The following is a 21,247-nucleotide window of genomic DNA, read 5'->3' as shown; positions in this document are numbered from 1 at the left end:
AAATATGAATAGGTCATCATGATTAGGCAATTCACATTTGCTGTGATGAAGCTGAATGATGTTTGTCTGCTGTGTGTGCTGCTGCTGTGCAGTGTGAAATATTGTGCAGGTTTAGTGGGGCGGCTGATTTATTGTGCAATAAATGCCCCGTTCTGCAAAATGTCATGCTCATTTGCTAATTTCAAAAAGATTTCGGTCGGTTTATGGTGGGGGAAGTTTGACCCTGTCCTGTCCATGACGTCAAGCTTCCTCGATCGAATCCTCGAGCACTGCATTCAATAAACGGACGTCTTGGATGGGAAGAAGACAAGCAAATCCTGCTAGATTGGGTTCAGAGATGGTGAAAACCAAACAAGTGGACAACTGTTTCTAAAAATCAAGGTTACGACATAGGGCAAATGTATTTCAACCGGTGTCCTTTCTCGCTTTATGCGTTATTACGGCTGGAGCGGTGCTGATGATGCGGACGCCTGATGCCTGGACCATTGTTTTAGGCCTAGCCTGTTAAATGTAGGCTATTCTGTAGCCAAATACGGACATTTCGTAGGCTTTCGAATTGATGCTTCTGGAATGATAGTGGCACCCTGTTGAAACTGGACCAATGTGTATGGACATTGATTAGTGTTTTTTTCTGACACTGTGGATCCATATGAGATAGGATTCTAGGCTATACCTACAGCAAATACATTTTAACAGCGTGCGACAAATGCTCTATCGACGTAGTTGTGTAGATATGCCTTTGTGATCCGATTCAACTTTACATTCCTGAAGAAATGGTAATGAGGTAATGGTGATATGGAAACGGATTTGCTCGTGTTTATTGGCCTTATTCCAAGGAATCAATTCGTCTGTAATCTAGGTACATTTATAGGGAAATTTGGGATTACCGCTTTTCGTGTTCACGGCAGACCTTGATTTAATAACAATACAATTAAGGCACGCGGTGAATGCCAAGAGAGGAATCACCTTAACGTCGATCCAAATCATTGAAGTAATTGTATTTTTAGGCAATAACAAATATCAACGTAGTTAGTCTACAGTGGTGAGAAACATAGCCTACTGCAACTATGAGCTCGTGGGATGAAACACTGGACAAATAAGTAAAGGTAAGGTAAAATCAAGACAGATTTGACCTTCCTATTTTAAGTAAACAGATAGCTTTGGTTTGATGTGCTGTGAATTATGTACAGTTCTGTTTGTTAAATAATAAAGGCGTTTTGGGGTTTGGACTATGCCAATTCGTTTCAGCAGAGACATATTTTTGACCCAGGTGTGATACAGTTTAAGTCGGAAGTTTACATATACTTAGGTTGGAGTCATTAAAAATCGTTTTTCAACCACCCCACAAATTTCTTGTTAACAAACTATAGTTTTGGCAAGTCGATTAGGACATCTACAATGTGGATGACACAAGTCATTTTTCCAACAATTGTTTACAGATCATTTCACTTATAATTCACTGTATCACAATTCCAGTGGGTCAGAAGTTTACATATACTATGTTGACTGTGCCTTTAACAGCTAGTTAAATTTTAAAAAATGATGTCATGGCTTTAGAAGCTTTTGATAGGCTAATTTACATAATTTGAGTCAATTGGAGGTGTACCTGTGGATGTATTTCAAGGCCTACCTTCAAACTCAGTGCCTCTTTGCATGACATCATGTGAAAAGCAAAATAAATCAACCTTTTATTTATTTAATTTCACCTTTATTTAACCAGGTAGGCTAGTTGAGAACAAGTTCTCATTTACAACTGCAACCTAGACCTAAGAAAAAAAATGTTGTGGGGGTGCTTTGCTGCAGGAGGGACTGGTGCACTTCACAAAATAGATGGCATCATGAGGGGGGGAAATCATGTCGATATATTGAAGCAACATCTCAAGACATCAGTCAGGAAGTTCAAGCTTGGTCGCAAATGGGTTTTCCAAATGGACAATGACCCCAAGCATACTTCCAAAGTGGCAAAATGGCTTAACAACAAAGTCAAGATATTGGAGTGGCCATCACAGAGCCCTTACCTCAATCCTATAGAACATTTGTAAGCAGAACTGAAAAAGCATGTGCGGACAAAGAGGCCTACAAACCTGAATCAGTTACACCAGCTCGTTCAGGAGGAATGGGCCAAAATTCACCCAACTTATTGTGGGAAGCTTGTGGTAGGCTACCCGAAACGTTTCACCCAAGTTTAACAATTTAAAAGCAACGCTACCAAATACTAATTGAGTGTATGTAAACTTCTGACCCACTGGGATGTGATGAAAGAAATAAAAGCTGAAATAAATCATTCTACTATTATTCTGACATTTCACATTCTTAAAATAAAGTGGTGATCCTAACTTAAGACAGTGAATTTTTACTAGGATTAAATGTCAGGAACTGTGAAAAACTAAGTTTAAATGTATTTGACTAAGGTATGTAAACTTTTGACTTCAACCGTATGTCAACATCCAGTATACTTTAGGCACCACTCTCTATCTAAAAGAATAACAAGAATGAGTTTCCCCCCAAAGAGAAACAGGGATACAAAGGGAAACATACTTAGATGCAGACGTGATACCTTTCACTCACAACGGAACAAACCAAAAACACTTACAGATAGTATACCTTTAATAATGACCATGATCAAATCTAAGAATGTGATAGATAGTGACCTTTGATACAATGCATATTTAATTCAGGGGTGACTTAAACATTTGTTTTCCACATTTATTTTCATAAATGTTCATATATTATCATGAATCACTTCCTATACCATTATACAAATCTGACTCCCTCAATAATCACACTCCCTCTCAGTCTTTCACACAGACATACACAGTACAGCAAGCCCCCCCCCCCCCAAATTAAAGAAATCACACAAATACCAGGAAGACCATTCTCTGGGTTTTCATACACTTTACATTAAATCAGTAACATTAATTATAAGGATACACATTTCAGGCGTTCTCAATTAGCTTTGCCAGTACATTAAAGCTTAACATTTCTGAGGATGAAGTGGAAGGGTTATAGCAAGAAAAATATCCACATTTTAATTCCGTATGGAAATGACAAGGCGCAGAAACAAAATGACAGGCCAATCTTGAATTAAAAAGCAATACATGCTACATTTTGTCCCCAAAGTGACTTAAAACAGGGACCCCCATTGTTGGAATAACAGGGAACAGAGAAATGTAACAGATATGATAAAGGAAAGACATGATTTAAAATAAGGGAAAAGACAATCGTATTGTCTGGCTAAGAACCTGAACCGAGTATGTTTGCATTTCCACCTCATCAAAAACAAAGCGAGGGACCTCCTTTGAGAGCGGATGTTCTAGACATCTTTCCTTTGAATCTTTTTGCTAACACACTTGAGGTACAGTAGAGCAAATATAATTCAATTGACACTGTTGTCAGAAAGAAATGCTAAGGCTCCACTCTGAAAAAAATTGTGAAAACATCTCTTCCACATAGTTTGTCAAGTGATACATTTTTTTACATAAAATTTAAAAACAACTTTCACTTTATCCATAATATCAATCATTTGCAGAAGCTTTTTGGATAGACAATCCTCTACCATCCACAAACCACTCTCAGATGGACAAGGGCAAAACAGAACACTTTTCACTATGCAAAATAAAACTGTTCCATGTAGTTATCAAACATTTGTCAAGATTCTGTTGTCACATTCACTCTTCCTAAATCAGAACAAGCAATACAAGCACTTAAAGTTTCTCCAACACTCACACCACAAGTTGAACAGTCACTGAATATCAGCAGCATGTTTTTTTAAAGACGTGCAGATATTTGTTAATCATAATTAAGGATGTGCGTGTATAACAAATAGGAGACCAGGGTTAAAATACAGAATATAGAACACTAAAAATGATGAAGCAATTTGATTGGTGCACACAACCTGGAGACTGGGAACCAGACCAGGAGCATGGTGGCTCAAAGTTTGATGTGGGCCAAAGTCATCAAAATTAAATAGAAAAAGAAATATAAGTTACAAATTTCTTTATGTCCTCTTGTTTTTTTATGACCTAAATTTCAATATGTCCATCCAAGTACAACCATTGATCAAGCTGTAAGGAGTAGTCTTCTATTGTGGTTTACTTCGGTTTTGGTGTTCCTTGGTTGGGGAGGGGAAGAAAAAAACAAAATGGTTACCATTAGAAAACTGCTAATAAACTAATAATCTTCTACCCCACAACCATGGTATATTATTCCCTTAGAGACATATGTAGAATGTCGATGGGCAGAAGCCAAATAGAACTGACATTTTAGAAAAGTTTCTTTACCTGATCAAGTCGGGACCCTCGCTGTATTGGAATTGGCTCATAGGTCTGTTGAAAGAAAAGAGGAATTTCGTTATGGTTACACCTACTGCACAAAACGCAATAAAATGGCAGCAAACAAATACAAAACAGTAGACCTTTCACTGTGATGGGACAAAATAAGAAATAAAAACTCAGATTTGCATCCCTATGTAAAGGAGATGTTTGTTATGGTTTTTGGATCATTACAAACATTGACGAAACCCATCCTTAATTAATGATCAGTTCAGGATCTTTGCAATCAACAGCATACTAATAATTGATTACCTTTCTGACAACCTCCTCTTCCTCTTGTCTTTTCTCATAGTGGGAGAAGTCATCAAAGATGGAGGTGGTGTGTTTGAAGCCCACAATGATCTTCAGCACTTGCTTGGCCTTCTCCAGAGGGACCTCCTGAGTGTCCCTGGAGTTGGTCACCGGCTTGTTGTCATTGTTCTCCAGCCTGATGTGCCTCAGCTGGCTATTGGGCACGTCCTTCACAAACAGCCAGTCTACGTCAAACTTGCCTTTCCACTTGTCCTGCGCCCAGACGCCAGCACTGGTGCCATAATCCACGGGCGAGAGCATCTCTGCCACACCACAGAAGTGCCCACTGCCATTAACGCTGAACAGCAGATAGACAGGGCCTTTGGCACTGATGGCACGAAAGGCTGAGTCCAGACGCTTGTTGCCGTGCTCTGTGCTGCACCAGATGGAGTACTTTATGGAGCGGTGGATGTCGTCCTCAGAGTAGCTCTTGATGATAAACACGCGGCCGTTCTTCAGGTTCCAGTCAAACTCCTTAGGGTTGTAGCTGTGGGCAGCCCGCAGCTTCTCCAGAACAGGGTGGTTCTCTAGACCTGAGCCAGAACCTGGAGGAACACCCCCTCCATTCCCGACACCCCCGCCACTAGAGGAACCGCTGCTGTCCATGCTGCCCCCTCCGTAGCCTGGATTACGGTTGCGCGGGGCAACCCAGCGGGTCTGAGTGGACGGGCCTAAGTTGTGGTTCTGGTATGACTGTGGAGGGGGCGGGCCCATGGTCATCTGCTGCACAAGGGACTGGGCAGATTGAATGGACTGCTGAGGGGGAGGGGGGAGACCATGGGGAAGGTGGGCATGGCTATGAGAGTGGAGCTGCTGATGGTGGAGGTGGGGGGGCAGCGGAGGGGCCACTTTGCTTATAGGCCCCTTGTTATCCCATGTCCCAATGTCCATGTTGTGTTTGATGGGCGGTGGTGGCAGAGCTCCCCCCATGGGCATGCCTGGCTTGGCCTTGACCTTCAGCAGCTGTGGCCTGGCTGGTTTGCTGGCGATAGCGGCCCAGGACGTGGGCTTAGGAGGGGGCATGCCAATTGGTGTTCCACCGTTGCCTGTAGCAACAGCCTGAGCTACAGCACCACTGCCGCCGATCACAGAACTCACGCTCTTCACACCTGAGCCACTGCCAGACACATCCCCACCCATCTTCAGCCCCAGCATCCCTTGTTCAAGGCTGTTCATACCTGGTGCCTTGCTCAGAGTGTCACTGTGGAACCCTGTTTGGCCATCAGGGACTAGTGTGCCCCCCAGGGAGCTGGGAGGGTAGCTGTAGCTGCCCCCATAGGCTGAACTCTGAGTCTGCTGGCCTTGAGACCCACTGGTACCCCAGGCGGAGAAGGCCGGGTTCTCAGGGAAAAAGTTAAACCTATGCGGGTAGATGCTGCTGCCAAGTCCCCCAGGCTGGCCAAACACAGTGTCATGCATGAAGTGGTGGTCTCCATTGCTGAGGGGCGCATAGGGAGTCAGGTAAGGGATAGGGGGGTCGCCACCGGTGGACCAAGGGGCCTCGCTAAGAGGGTAGGGAAATCCAATGGAGGGGGCATAGTAGCTGGACAGGTAAGGGTCAGTCATGGATTGGTAGCTGTTGTTCTAGAAGACAGAAAAAGAGGAGTGTAAGTACAATTTGTTTTTTAAATCCTGACACATTAAACTAAATGTCAACAACATGACCTACCACCACCAATACTCCAATGACCGTTAGCTTATACCCCAACAACCCTGACTTTAAGACTTAAAAGGGTATGCGTGCAGTACTTCGACATCACACCATCTGTAATGATGTTAATGGAGTAATAATATCTGCTAACAAGGTAGCCAAGAAAACATATATTCTCCTGTGAGACAGTATTGATTTGTGGTCCTCCCCTGCAGCCAAGTTGAAAAATATTCTATAATGACAAAGATACACACCATGATTTCAAAAGTCACTCACCTGATTGGATTGGCCAGAGAGATAGGGCTCAAAGTCATTATCATGGACAGTTTCCTTCTGGTGGAGTGAGCCATTTTGCACTGAAACCGGAAAGACTGATAGTAGGGTTATTTTTCACTGTCAAATCAAAATGTATTTGTCACATGCTTCTTAAACAACAGGTGCAGACTAACAGTGAAATGCTTACTTAACAATACAGACAAACACACAAGTACCCCTCCTTCATTCACAAAAAAACAAGACAAGCTTAGAGAAGCATGAGAAGACAATAGAAATCTGATGTTAGCAATGTTGTTCTGTAGTACTGTAACACTTGCAAAACAAGGAATCACTGAAATCATGTCAAAGAATCTGGTGTGATGACTGTTAGGTAGACTATTTGCGAGAGAAAATGATCCTTGGGTCATATAACTGGGGTTACTTCAGTAAACCTCCATTAGCAGTTGCAGTGCATTCAGAAAATTAAGACCCCTTGACTTTTTCCACATTTTGTTACATTACAGGCTTATTCTAAAATTGATGACATATTTTTCCCCCTCAATCTACACAATATCCCATAATGACAAAGCGAAAAACATTTTTTAGAAATGTTTGCAAATATATACATTAAAAAAACAGAAATACCTTATTTAGATAACTATTCAGACCTTTACTATGAGACTATATTAAGCTCAGGTGCATCCTTTTTCCATTGATCATCCTTGAGATATTTCTACAACCTGATTGGAGTTCACCTGTGGTAAATTCAATTGTTTGGACATGATTTGGAAAGGCACACACCTGTCTATGTAAGGTCCCACAGTTGACAGTGCATGTCAGAGCAAAAACCAAGCCATACGGTCGAAGGAATTGTCTGTAGAGCTCAGAGACAGGATTGTGTCAAGGCACAGATCTGGAGAAGGGTACCAAAAAATGTCTGCAACATTGAAGGTCCTCAAGAACACAGTGGCCTCTGCCATTCTTAAAATGGAAGTTTGGAACCACCAAGACTCTTCCTACAGCTGGACGCCCGGCCAAACTGACCCATCGGGCAAGAAGGGCCTTGGTCCAGAGTTCCTCTGTGGAGATGGGAGAACCTTCCAGAAGGACAACCATCTCTGCAGCACTCCACCAATCAGGCCTTTATGGTAGAGTGGCCAGAAAAGGCACCTAAAAACTCCCAGACCATGAGAAACAAGATTCTCTGGTCTGATGAAATCAACATTGAACTCTTTGGCCTGAATGCCAAGCGTCACATCTGGAGGAAACCTGCCACCATCCCTACAGTGAAGCATGGTGATGGCTGTATCATTTTGCGGGGGGGGGGGGGGGGGGGGGGACTGGGAGACTAGTATGGATCGAGGGTAAGATGAACGGGGAAAAGTACAAAGAGTTCCTTTTCGAAAACCTGCTCCAGACCACTTAGGACCTCAGACTGGGGTGAGGGTTTTACCTTCCAACAGGACAACGACACTAAGCACACAGCCAAGACAAAGCAGGAGTGACTTTGGGACAAGCCTTTGAATGTCCTTGAGTGGCCCAGCCTGACCCCAGACTTGAACCATCAAACCTGACAGAGCTTGAGATGATCTGCAGAGAAGAATGGGAGAAACTCCCCAAATACAGGTGTGCCAAGCTTGTAGCATCATACCCAATAAGACATGAGGCTGTAAAGGGTGCTTCAACAAAGTATTGAGTAATGGGCGTGAAAACTTATGTAAATGTAATAATTCCAGGGTGTGTTGCAAAAATGCCTAAAATACTGGTTTTGCTTTGTCATTATGGGGTATTGTGTGTGGATTGAGGGAATAAATTAGAGAACAAATGATCTTTCCTACACAGATGATAAAACTGCCTGATCTTCTGAATTTCCCAATATGTTTGATGTTTTTCAGTCACTTAAAACCATACTTTGAAATACTGTAAAATACTGTAAAATGCACTGTCAGACTGATTTGTAAGACTGTCATAGTCCCAATTAAAAAGGTAAACATGGTCCGTTGATTACATCACCTTTTTACATGGTGGGGTCGCGATTTTTTGTATTTATCTCAAAATAGGGTAGCAGGCCAAAAAGGTTTGGGAACCCCTGCCCTAGCACGACTTGACTTCATCTTTGACCAACGTTACTGTATTGCAAGAGCCAGCATTGTATTTACACCGCAGGTGCATTGTTGGTAGTGCATGGTCTGTGCTCGCGACCCGCCACCGGCTGAGCAATCATCGTCTAGCTAGCAGCCAGCGACAAATATTGTCTAGCAAAGCTACGATAACGTTAGCTACAGTGCTCTTACCTTTAGCGTCTTGTCCTTTTGAAGTCTTCAGTCCCGTGTAATTGGTTTAAATGTAAAAAATAAAAAAAAAATTTTAGCATTCTACTTTCTAGACACAAATACACGCGCACTGAAAATGAGAAGTTCGCTTAGCTACATTAGCTGGCTAGCTAACTACAGATATAAGGCTCAATCTTTGACATAGCGTTAGCACATATGAAAGGGGTTAGTTATCATAATATTGGGCGTCGTTAAGTCTGAAAACTTGCTAGCGCTGGTTAACCACTTTCGCAACAGATGAAAGTTGTCCTAACAATCGGAAATGCAGACTTTTAGCAAACCACATTGCTAAATGCTAACTAGCGGCTAACTACCAAACCATTACCCCATTTGAGTAAACGTTAGCTAGCTAGTTGGTAGCATCGCATATCTCAGCAATGGTAACAGGGATGGATTGGACGCATAACCCCCTTTTATCAAATTTAAAGGCCTTCTTGACTCTGAATGAATATCTCCCCGGCAAATACAGCCTGCCTACCTGAGGGTCAATACTTGTTGCAGACATAATTCATGAAGCAAGCCACTGGATTTGTGTAGAAGCCTTTCAATTAGACGTCTGTTCTCTCAAAAACTAGGTTTTCTTCGGATCCCAGTAGAGTAACGATATAGCTACCTTGCTAAAAGCAAGTTTTTTCTTCTTCTATATACTACGTTAGTCAGTAGCAAGCTAGCTCCAGCTCCACTGTTCAATTTTGCCAGTCCCCATGCGTTTACTTAAATCCGATTTTGAGGTGTTACGAAGGGTCCACTGCTAAGAGTTTATTTGAGCTTCCCCCCCTCCACCAAATTTCATTTACTGTGCTTTGATGGCCCTATTCACTTCCCCCACTGGCAGGTTCATCCGGGGTCTAAATGAAGGGGATTGACGTCAGCGGCACAACAGGCGCGGTGCGTCAAAGACCAAACGTCGGAAGTAATTAATCTTCAATGGGAGTACCGCGGTAGTCGCGTTTCAATATCGACTGTGATTTTAACCTTCTGCCGCGATGACGAGCCAGCGCGCTAACCAATCGAACGGAAGAGTGATGGGGAACGTCCAGAAACAGGCCGAATTATTTGGGGCTCAATCTACTATATTCAAGGTAAAGCTTTGATTATCAAATAAAAACGTGCTAGAGAAATAACTCTCTATTGCAATTTAGATATACATTACGATATTATCTTGACGACTGCAAGTCACTTGAGTAGGCTTACCTGTGCACCAAAGGTATGGAATAGTCTACAATCCAGGCTTCACCTAGGTATGTTAGTGCCATTGAATGAATTTACAATGTTGATAGGAAACTGTTACAGAGGAGTGTAAATGCTTTTTTTTAGGCTGAATCATGTTGTATTGTATTGTATGTTTTAATTTTGTAATGTATTGATTGTTGCTGCCTTCTTGGCCAGGTCTCCCTTGAAAGAGAGACTCTGGGTCTCAATGGGCTTTTCCTGGTTAAATAAAGGTTAAATACACAAATATATTTTTTAAGTACTATGAGACAAAGTGTGAAACAGTGCAGTGAAGCAATTTAGTGAGTTGTTTCCGTTCACACTTTTAAAATTATGCAATTATTCTGTTTCTCTAATTGACCGACAAACATGTTGTTATAAGTGCTTAATAGAGATACTGTATCATAGGCTCTGAGAACACTACAGCCCTGCAATACTTATATCATATTCTGATTTGATGGACTGGACTCTGAGTTGAAAGAATTTGAGCAAATATTGAATAATATTGAGTGATACTCACTGACCAACCCAATGATTAACATTGGATTGGTAGCCTAGTGGTTAGCGGCAGGTAGACAAACCGAAAGTTTGCAAGTTTGAATCCCTAAGCTGGCAAGGTAAAAAGCTGTCGTTCTGCCCCTGAACAAGGCAGTTAACCCACTGTTCCTAGGCCGTCAGTGAGAATAAGAATTTGTTCTTAACTGACCTGTCTTGTCATGTTTTGTCATTGATTGTCATGTCTTGTCCCTGTGCTTCCCCTTCTATTCGTTTCCCCCTGCTGGTCTTATTAGGTTCTTTCCCTCTTTATATCCCTATCTCTCCCCCTCCCTCTCTCCCTCTCTCTCTCTCTCTCTCTCTCTCTATCGTTCCGTTCCTGCTCCCAGCTGTTCCTCATTCTCCTAACTACCTCATTTACTCTTTCACACCTGTTCCCTATTTTGCCCTCTGATTAAGTCCCTATTTCTCTCTCTGTTTTCGCTTCTGTCCTTGTCGGATCATTGTTTGCTGTTCTATGTCCTCGTTCTGTCCTGTCATGTTTTTGCCTTCTTCAGATGCTGCGTGTGAGCAGGTGTCTAGATCAGCTACGGCCTGCGCCTTCCCGAAGCGACCTGCAGTCTGTGGTCGCATCTCCAGTTGTTCCCCTCTACTGACTAGAGGGTTTCAGTATTCCTGTTTTGACTTGGAATAAACTCTGTTTCTGTAAAGTCGCTTTTGGGTCCTCATTCACCTGCATAACATGTCTTGTAAAATATTTTTTTAAATATGATTTTTATCAGTAGTAAGGAAAGTAAATTAGTAATATGACACTAACAAAACACATTGCACACATTAGCTAAAAGACAAGTGCTGTTTATTTCAACAAAATCCACTTAAAGATACATTCAGGGCTTTTTTCCAGCAGTGACATCTACATTCAGAGGTAGGCCTAGGAGATGCTTCCTGACTATATCTTTAAGATTTTTGTTTTTTACATGAACCACTGACATTAACTTATTTCTATCACAATATTGAAGATTATTTACTAAATGTCTTTATTTTCTTCTGGTGTCTGGAATCAGTACATGCTCATGTATGAACTACTGTACTGTACTGTACTGTGTACAAACACACACACACACACACACACACACACACACACACACACACACACACACACACACACACACACACACACACACACACACACACACACACAGAGAGAAAGACAGCAACACAAACACACACACACAGAGAGAGAGAGAAAGACAGCAACACAAACACACACACACAGAGAGAGAAAGACAGCAACACAAACACACACACACAGAGAGAGAGACACACAGACGGATACCTTCACATACACTACCGTTCAAATGTTTGGGGTCACTTAGAAATGTCATTATTTTTGTCCATTAAAATAACATCAAATTTATCAGAAACACAGTGTGGATATTGTTAATGTTGTAAATGGCTATTGTAGCTGGAAATTGCTGTTTTTTGTGGAATATCTAATTGAAAAATGGGTTTCTAATGATCAATTAGCCTTTTAAAATTATAAACTTTAATTAGCTAACACAACGTGCCATTGGAACACAGGAGTGACGGTTGTTGATAATGGGCCTCTGTATGCCTATGTACATATTCCATTTTTTTTAAAGCCGTTTCCAGCTACAATAGTCATTTACAACATTAACAATGTCTACACTGTACTTCTGATCAATTTGATGTCATTTTAATGGACAAAAAATGGCTTTTCTTTCAAAAACAAGGACATTTCAAAGTGACCCCAAACTTTTGAACGGTAGTGTAGGTCCAAATCCTAAATTGAAATCTGTATACATAACTTTGATAATTTGCACGTGACTGTAGTTTTCGTGCAAATCTCTCATTAACATCAATGTAGGACACACAATTATAGGATTCGGTCCATATTCAACTGTTTGCATAATTGCTTATTTTTACAAAGTGCCATTATGTCATAATACAACGAATACTATTTCCTCACACTGATACATGTTATGTCAGAAGTATCAGTATTGTTCTGAGTGTACCTGTATTGACCTAGCCTGGGTGCCAGTCTGTTTCTGCTCTCTTGCCAACTAGGAATAGTTATGCCAAACAACTTGACAATGACAATGGAGCAGGCAAAAACACAAACAGATCTGCAGAGGTGTAAAGTAACTAATTACAACTACTCTCATTACTATAATTTAGTAGCTTTTCCAAGTACTTGTACTTTTTTTGGTATTTTTTCAAAGTCAGTCATTTTACTTCTACTTGAGTAAAATGTTATATAAGTAACAGTACTTCTACTTGAGTAGGATATTTCAGTACTCTTTCCACCCCTGGTAATTGAGTGAAAGAGGGAGTTTGTGTGTGTGTGTGTTTGTGTGAGTGATTTAGTGAGTGAGTGAGCAAGTGATTTAGTGAGTGATTTAGTGAGTGGAAAGAGGGGGAGTGAGTGTGTGTGAATGGGGGAGTGAGTGAATGTCACCCGGTCCCATGGACAAGTAACAAGTAACGAAGGGGTAATGAATGGGTGCAGGATTAGACATTGTTATTTCTGGAGTCTGAAGTATATTGAAGTCTGTCAACTTTATTGTTTAGGCACTTTATTTTGTATTGCTTTTTAAAATCATAAATACACTTTGAATGTTTACTTTATTTTCTAATATTAATAGTATAATTTTGACAAATTCTTAGTTTTTTTACATGCAGATGTTCCTTATGGCACTGAACTTACTTCCTAGTTCCTTGCACTGAACATTAATTTCCTCTCTTTCTTTTTAATGTAATGCATGGAAAAGATCATGTTTAACAACTTTCAGGTAACCTTAGCGAAATTAGTATCAAGTCAATGTTTTTATTTGAAAAGTAACTTCTTTATTTTTACTTTTATTTTAAATTTGCTACTTTTTTTATTTTATTGAGTAGTTTTTTACACCAGTAATTTGACATCTACTTTAATAAAATGTCATTAAACTAACAGTGCTTCTACTTGAGTAGGATATTTCTGTACTCTTTCCACCTTTGCAGATCTGGGATTAAGCTAGTATTGACCATCATTACATTAAACAGAGAACTCATGCTGGTTTACTCTAGTATGCATTAAGAGTGCTGGTAGGCAGAGGAATGATGTTTTGTGAGCATTGTGGGAATGTCTTCTGTTTCACTGACTGGAGATATTCCACTCTCTTGTACCTCTTCTGCCCTCCTTGTCTGTCAGTCATTTTCAACCCACTTGAAATCTTTACTTATAGTCTGTAAAATAAAGCATGATGGTGAGATAATAAGGTAACTGCACAGTCTCACACAGAAACATATTGAATACACTTAGAAAAGAAGGTGCTACCTAGTACCTACGGTAAAAAGGTTATTTGGTTGTCCCCATAGGACAACCCTTTGAGTAACCCTTTTGGTTCCAGGTAGAACCCTTTTCGGGTAAAATGTAGAACCCATTCCATAGAGGGCTCTATCTGGAACCCAAAAAGGGTTCTCCTATGGGGACAACCGAAGAACCCTTTTGGAACCCTTTTTTCTAAGAGTGTACTACAATATCAAATATGTGCCAACGCACGCACACAGACACACACGTACGTTTGTATGGCCTGGAACAACACTGTGTGTGCCGAATATGTATGATTTTTTCCCCCCTGAGAAAGTAATGGCACATACAGCCCAACTGCGATGGTTTAGATGGGTATTATAAACTGGGTGGTTCAAGCCTTGAATGCTGATTGTCTGAAAGCCATGGTATATCAGACCGTATACCATGGGTATAACAAAAATGTTGTTGTACTGCTCTAATTACGTTGGTAACCAGTTTATAATAGCAATTTTGCCAATAGACGATGGCTAAGGGCTGTATCCAGGCACTCCATGTTGCGTCGTGCTTAAGAACAGCCCTTAGCCGTGGTATATTGGCCATATATCTCACCCCCTCGGGCTTTATTGGTTAAATTAACCCCACCAATGAAATTAACTGAAAAATAAAATAAAAAAACAGAATTATATGAATAAATATATAATGATTTGAAGATGTTGTTCCCATAGCAACGATTAAAACATTCCCAAACCAGAAACCGTGGATTGATGGCAGCATTCGCGTGAAACTGAAAGCCCGAACCACTGCTTTTAATCAGGGCAAGGTGACCGGAAACATGACCGAATACAAACAGTGTAACTATTCCCTCCGCAAGGCAATCAAACAAGCTAAGCGTCAATATAGAGACAAAGTAGAATCTCAATTCAACGGCTCAGACACAAGAGGTATGTGGCAGGGTCTACAGTCAATCACGGATTACAAAAAGAAAACCAGCCCAGTCACGGACCAGGATGTCTTGCTCCCAGGCAGACTAAATAACTTTTTTGCCCGCTTTGAGGACAATACAGTTCCACTGACACGGCCCGCAACTAAAACATGCGGACTCTCCTTCACTGCAGCCGACATGAGGAAAACATTTAAACGTGTCAACCCTCGCAAGGCTGCAGGCCCAGATGGCATCCCCAGCCGTGCCCTCAGAGCATGCGCAGACCAGCTGGCTGGTGTGTTTACGGACATATTCAATCAATCCCTATCCCAGTCTGTTGTTCCCACATGCTTCAAGAGGGCCACCATTGTTCCTGTTCCCAAGAAAGCTAAGGTAACTGAGCTAAACGACTACCGCCCCGTAGCACTCACTTCCGTCATCATGAAGTGCTTTGAGAGACTAGTCAAGGACCATATCACCTCCATCCTACCTGACACCGTAGACCCACTCCAATTTGCTTACCGCCCAAATAGGTCCACAGACGATGCAATCTCAACCACACTGCACACTGCCCTAACCCATCTGGACAAGAGGAATACCTATGTGAGAATGCTGTTCATCGACTACAGCTCGGCATTTAACACCATAGTGCCCTCCAAGCTCGTCATCAAGCTCGAGACCCTGGGTCTCGACCCCGCCCTGTGCAACTGGGTACTGGACTTCCTGATGGGCCGCCCCCAGGTGGTGAGGGTAGGCAACAACATTTCCACCCCGCTGATCCTCAACACTGGGGCCCCACAAGGGTGCGTTCTGAGCCCTCTCCTGTACTCCTTGTTCACCCACGACTGCGTGGCCACGCACGCCTCCAACTCAATCATCAAGTTTGCAGACGACACAACAGTGGTCGGCTTGATTACCAACAACGACGAGACGGCCTACAGGGAGGAGGTGAAGGTCCTCGGAGTGTGGTGTAAGGAAAATAACCTCACACTCAACAAAACTAAGGAGATGATTGTGGACTTCAGGAAACAGCAGAGGGAACACCCCCCTATCGACATTGATGGGACAGTAGTGGAGAGGGTAGTAAGTTTTAAGTTCCTTGGCGTACACATCACAGACAAACTGAATTGGTCCACACAGACAGTATCGTGAAGAAGGCGCAGCAGCGCCTCTTCAACCTCAGGAGGCTGAAGAAATTCGGCTTGCCACCAAAAGCACTCACAAACTTCTACAAATGCACAATCGAGAGCATCCTGTCGGGCTGTATCACCGCCTGGTACGGCAACTGCTCCGCCCACAACCGTAAGGCTCTCCAGAGGGTAGTGAGGTCTGCACAACGCATCACCGGGGGCAAACTACCTGCCCTCCAAGACACCTACACCACCCGATGTCACAGGAAGGCCATAAAGATTATCAAGGACAACAACCACCCGAGCCACTGCCTGTTCACCCCGCTATCATCCAGAAGGCGAGGTCAGTACAGGTGCATCAAAGCTGGGACCGAGAGACTGAAAAACAGCTTCTATCTCAAGGCCATCAGACTGTTAAACAGCCACCACTAACATTGAGTGGCTGCTGCCAACACACTGACTCAACACCAGCCACTCTAATAATGGGAATTGATGGGAAATTATGTAAAATATATCACTAGCCACTTTAAACAATGCTACCTTATATAATGTTTACATACCCTACAATATGCATCTCTTATGTATATGTATATACTGTACTCTATATCATCTACTGCATCTTTATGTAATACATGTATCACTATCCACTTTAACTATGCCACTTTGTTTACATACTCATCTCATATGTATATACTGCACTCAATACCATCTACTGTATCTTGCCTATGCCGCTCTGTACCATCACTCACTCATATATCTTTATGTACATATTCTTATCCCCTTACACTTGTGTCTATAAGGTAGTAGTTTTGGAATTGTTAGCTAGATTACTTGTTGGTTATTACTGCATTGTCGGAACTAGAAGCACAAGCATTTCGCTACACTCGCATTAACATCTGCTAACCATGTGTATGTGACAAATAAAATTTGATTTGATTTGATGATGCAACACTAACTTGGTCAATGTACCTTTTCTATTGAATCTTCTCTTTTAACCTCTAGACAGTTTGAACCAACTCATAATTAGAAGGGTATAAATTATTACAATAACTAAAAAGTGGGGTGGAAGGAAAAAAAGAGGCATTGATAGTATTACATTTATGTGCCTGTGACTTAATGTTTTAGTATCTGTTCTAGTTTGTGTGTTTTCTTGTTTGTTGTGACCACGTGTAAAATGCACTTTGAAAATTCACATACAGCTGTCCTCCTCTGTGAAGATGCTGACCACATAGCAGGCGTAGGCAAATCCCAAGAACTGTAGGCACAAACATAGAGACCACAAGTTCAACATTACATTACAATGAAGAACACAGCATAGATACGTTCTGAATTTATTTCTGAGAGTGAGAGGGAAAGAAATGGGTGGGGCGGTGGACAGACAGAGACAGCAAGGCAGCAGCTCTGGGAACCTGGCTCCGGAAATGACAGCCTCTTCTCATCATCAGCTTTTCAGCTCCTTCAAGCACCTGCCACAAAACTCCTACTCACATGCTGAGGGCCTCTCTTTTTCTTCCTCACCTTCCTTCCAGCCCTACTCTGCTTCCTCTCTTCCTCTTGCCTTGCTCTTGCTCTCTACATCTGTGGTCTGTTCTCAATGTGATTTAGTTGTAGTTACACTGGAATCTGTCAGAATTGTGAATGAATAGAATGTCATTGTGGATCCATTTGGGTGTTTCAGGATATTCTGGTGAGAGTGTTACAAAATACATATTCTGGGTGAACTCTGGGGAGTGTTGACAGTTGAATTCTGGTGAGAAATGTTTGACATTTTATAATATTAGATTTTTTTTTTTTACCTCTCCTGAGAGAGAGAGAACTCACAGAGATTAGGACTTGTACAATGCAGTGTAGAACCTCTATGTATTGATATTCCAGCCAGCATCCCAGAGCAGAGATGAGTTCTGGGCTCTCCAGACTCTGCCATCTAGTGGCAGGAAGGCCCCTGTCATCACAGCCTGGACTGTTGTCTTTCCACCATGAATGGTGTGAGGATACACCCAGAGAAAGCAGGTCGCTCTCCTGCAGTGACACAGCATATGGGTTGTTCATGATAACATGCTTATGGTATATAATTGTTTTGGAAAAAAGAGACTGATTGATTCAATGCCAAAAGAACACACAATTCAAGGTGTGGCAAAATTAGGCTAGTTGATAGTGGGTCTGAATATTAGTGATCAATACCTTGGAAAGGCCTCCCAGGTCCAAGTAGAGACAGCTCACAAAGACATTCCATGCCACCCATAGTAATGTCCACAGCAGGTACTGAGGGATGAACATATATTTGATGAGCATTTTAGACACATACAGTACATTCGGAAAGTATTCAGACCCCTTGACTTTTTACGTTACAGCCTCATTCTAAAATTGATTAAATATTTTTTTCCTCGTCAATCTACACAGGTTTTTAGAAACAGAAATGCCTTATTTACTTAAGTATTCAGACCTTTGCTATGAGACTCGAAATAGAGCTCAGGTGCACCCTGTTGCCATTGACCATCCTTGAGATGTTTCGACAACTTGATTGGAGTCCACCTGTGGAAAATTCAATTGATTGAACATGATTTGAAAAGGCACACACCTGTCTATATAAGGTCCCACAGTTGACAGTGCATGTCAGAGCAGAAACCAAGCCATGAGGGCAAAGGAAGTGTTCGTAGAGCTCCGAGACAGGACTGTTTCAAGGCACAGAGTTCCTCTGTGGCAATGGGAGAACCTTCTAGAAGGAAAACCATCTCTGCAGCATTCCACCAATCAGGCCTTTATAGTAGAGTGGCCAGATGGAAGCCACTCCTCAGTAAAAGGCAACTGACAGCCCTCTTTGAGTTTGACAAAATGCATCTAAAGGACTCTCAGACTATGAGAAACACGATTCTCTGGTCTGATGAAAGCAAGATTGAACTCTTTGGCCTGAATGCCAAGCATCACGTCTGGAGGAAACCTGGCACCATCCCTACGGTGAAGCATGGTGGTGGCAGCATCATGCTGTGGGGATATTTTTCAGTGGCAGGGACTGGGAGATTATTCAGGATCGAGGGATAGATGAAAGGAGCAAAGTGCAGAGAGATCCTTGATGACAACCTCCTCCAGAGCGCTCAGGAACTCAGACTGGGGTGAAGGTTCACCTTCCAACAGGACAACGACACTAAGCACACAGCCAAAACAACACACGAGTGTGGTTCAACAAAGTACTGAGCAAAGGGTTTGAATACTTATGTAAATGTGACATTTATGTTTTTTATTTTATAAAGGAGCACAAAAAAAATGTAAACAGTTTTTGCTTTTTCATTATGGAGTATTGTGTGTAGATTGAAGAGGGAGAAAAAAAACAATTTAATCAATTTTAGAACAAGCCTGTAAGGTAACACAATGTGGAAAAAATCAAAAGGACTGAATACTTTCCGAATGCACTGTAATGTGTATCTATTTATATGGCGGCAAATCACTATACATGACAGAATTCAAACAGTGGCCAACGCTATTCCACAATAGTTATACAAATGGCTTTGCCTTCAACACAGTTCCATTCTCTATGAAGAATTGACACATTTCATAAAATTATCCATGTTGATTACAAGGTGGGGGCAGATTAACACAAAAGTAGTGTGGCCTAGATGTGACTTACTAGAACAACATAGCGTGGTCTGTACTGAATGGTGCCAAAGAGGCAGAGGATAACCATAATTATGTGCAGGAAGTTGACCATGATGGGAGCCCACTGGTATCCAAGGAAGTCCAATGCCTGCCTCTCCAATGCTGTCATCTGGTGTGTCAAAGGGAGAGAGCAGGATGGGGAGAAGAAGATGGAGGGGGGGGGACTCTATTACAGTATTATGCATGATAAAGCATCTTATCAAGTCATCCACTCACTGGGTCCAGACTCTTCAGAGATTCTAATCTACAGTTGGTTCTGAATCAATGAGAGATGGATGATGGTGTTGTGACTTGTTAAATTGACATTTCCCTCCTATATACCCTATAAAACATCCACTGCACATATTTTTTTCCCTATGATGACTGCTCTCTCTGGGTTGTCAAGGTAACTGAGCCACGGGAGACAAAGCATGTTGCATGGAGAGGGGAAGAGCAGGGATATGAGTTCTGTCCTCTGAGGTAGCCCTTCTCCATCACTCAAAAGGGGGGCAGGGTGGGAAGAAAGAGCAAGGGCAAAGTCTGAGGTTCAGACAGAGTGGGGGTTGGCTCCCTTTCCCCATCGGCAACTCAAGATAAACATGGAAATGGTGTACTCTAAAACACACAATAGATGAGCAAGAATACAAAAATCTTAGTTAGATAAAAATTTATATTAACTGATGTTTGATTGACCCGTAATATTTATATTATATTAATAGAACTTACATATGTTTTTCTCAGAACGCAAATATAGGCTATGTGTCCAACTATTAGGCTACATAATTTTACTACAACATATTCTTATTCCATTTAGTTGGATATGGAAATGTTAAGACTCTTTGACTTGGGTTTCGTGAGTCGTGGGAACTAGCTATAATGTACACATGTTTATATCTCAAATTGTAAAATATGCCTACTTCCTTTCCTCAATCTGAAAATATTAACAATATCAGTATACAATTTCAACAACATCAGCCAGCGGAAGTGGCAGTAATCGTTCAAGAGAAGAAGTAAAGCAAGGCAATGGTAGCAGGTGTGTTTTTAAAGTATGTAAACAGTAGAGATAGCATCATCACAGAAGAATGATCTCACCAATTGGAGAGTGCAGAAGAAGATCAGCATACATCGTCCTGAACAGCACCCCATTATCTATCTGCGGAAACAGGTTTCAAATACGCGAATCGAAACCGCAATATGACTTTTAGTAAATTCAGAGGGGCAAATTTAATAGTCCTATATCCAAACAAGCTCTGGTGCGTGGACGTGTTGTGGTTTGCGGAGGTGGAATAAATCTGGCCGAGATGAAAAACACGTAAGGTCTGTGTTACGAGGGGGAGGGTAGGGGGCATAGTAATAGCCCTACTCCGATGCTCCGGTAGGTGTGGCGCTAAGGACGCTTGGGACTACTAGTGTAAAACGCCAGCATGTGGTGGTGCTGGTGTAAGGGACAATGCCATACACGTTGAGTAGACCCAGACAAAATGGTCTCCGTGATATTTTCTGAAATACAGGACAAACAGATATTGGTCCATTCTTACCCCCCCAAATGGTTAACTTTCAAGCAACCCTCATCTGTGGTCACGTACAAACATTCCGTAGGCCTAGAGGGACCCACTGGTTCCCACATCGTGGACCGTGGAAGTAGACCCCTACTTGACATGGAAGTCAAACTCATGTAGTCTAT

At 41.9% G+C, this 21,247-nt stretch overlaps 2 protein-coding genes across 4 annotated transcripts; both read right to left on the bottom strand.

Moving 5' to 3' along the window:
• Positions 1-2,484: 2,484 nt before the first annotated feature.
• On the bottom strand, positions 2,485-9,766 carry LOC124032121 (YTH domain-containing family protein 1-like). 3 transcript variants are annotated; one of them, XM_046344244.1, is made up of 6 exons: positions 9,340-9,766; positions 8,823-8,847; positions 6,550-6,629; positions 4,584-6,206; positions 4,281-4,325; positions 2,485-4,111 (listed from the first exon to the last, which is right to left on the bottom strand). In XM_046344244.1, exons 1-6 carry the CDS (start codon positions 9,364-9,366, stop codon positions 4,082-4,084), a joined length of 1,830 nt encoding a protein of 609 aa, XP_046200200.1. In that variant the 5' UTR covers positions 9,367-9,766; the 3' UTR covers positions 2,485-4,081. The 3 variants fall into 3 exon arrangements, with proteins under 3 accessions (XP_046200200.1, XP_046200199.1, XP_046200201.1); XM_046344243.1 differs by having other exon boundaries at positions 6,550-6,644; positions 9,340-9,763; XM_046344245.1 differs by having other exon boundaries at positions 6,550-6,666; positions 9,340-9,762.
• Positions 9,767-12,270: 2,504 nt separating this feature from the next.
• Positions 12,271-20,867, bottom strand: LOC124022628 (sodium/potassium-transporting ATPase subunit beta-1-interacting protein 3-like). Its single transcript, XM_046337416.1, has 6 exons — positions 20,656-20,867; positions 19,556-19,693; positions 18,115-18,195; positions 17,755-17,952; positions 17,131-17,188; positions 12,271-13,814 (listed from the first exon to the last, which is right to left on the bottom strand). The coding sequence occupies exons 1-6, from the start codon at positions 20,707-20,709 to the stop codon at positions 13,804-13,806; spliced, it is 540 nt and encodes a 179-aa protein (XP_046193372.1). The 5' UTR covers positions 20,710-20,867; the 3' UTR covers positions 12,271-13,803.
• Between the last annotated feature and the right edge of the window lie 380 nt (positions 20,868-21,247).

This window comes from Oncorhynchus gorbuscha, linkage group LG03 (genome assembly GCF_021184085.1).
Source record: "Oncorhynchus gorbuscha isolate QuinsamMale2020 ecotype Even-year linkage group LG03, OgorEven_v1.0, whole genome shotgun sequence".
Taxonomy (NCBI): domain Eukaryota; kingdom Metazoa; phylum Chordata; class Actinopteri; order Salmoniformes; family Salmonidae; genus Oncorhynchus; species Oncorhynchus gorbuscha.
This window is presented reverse-complemented; position numbering and strand designations above follow the sequence as displayed.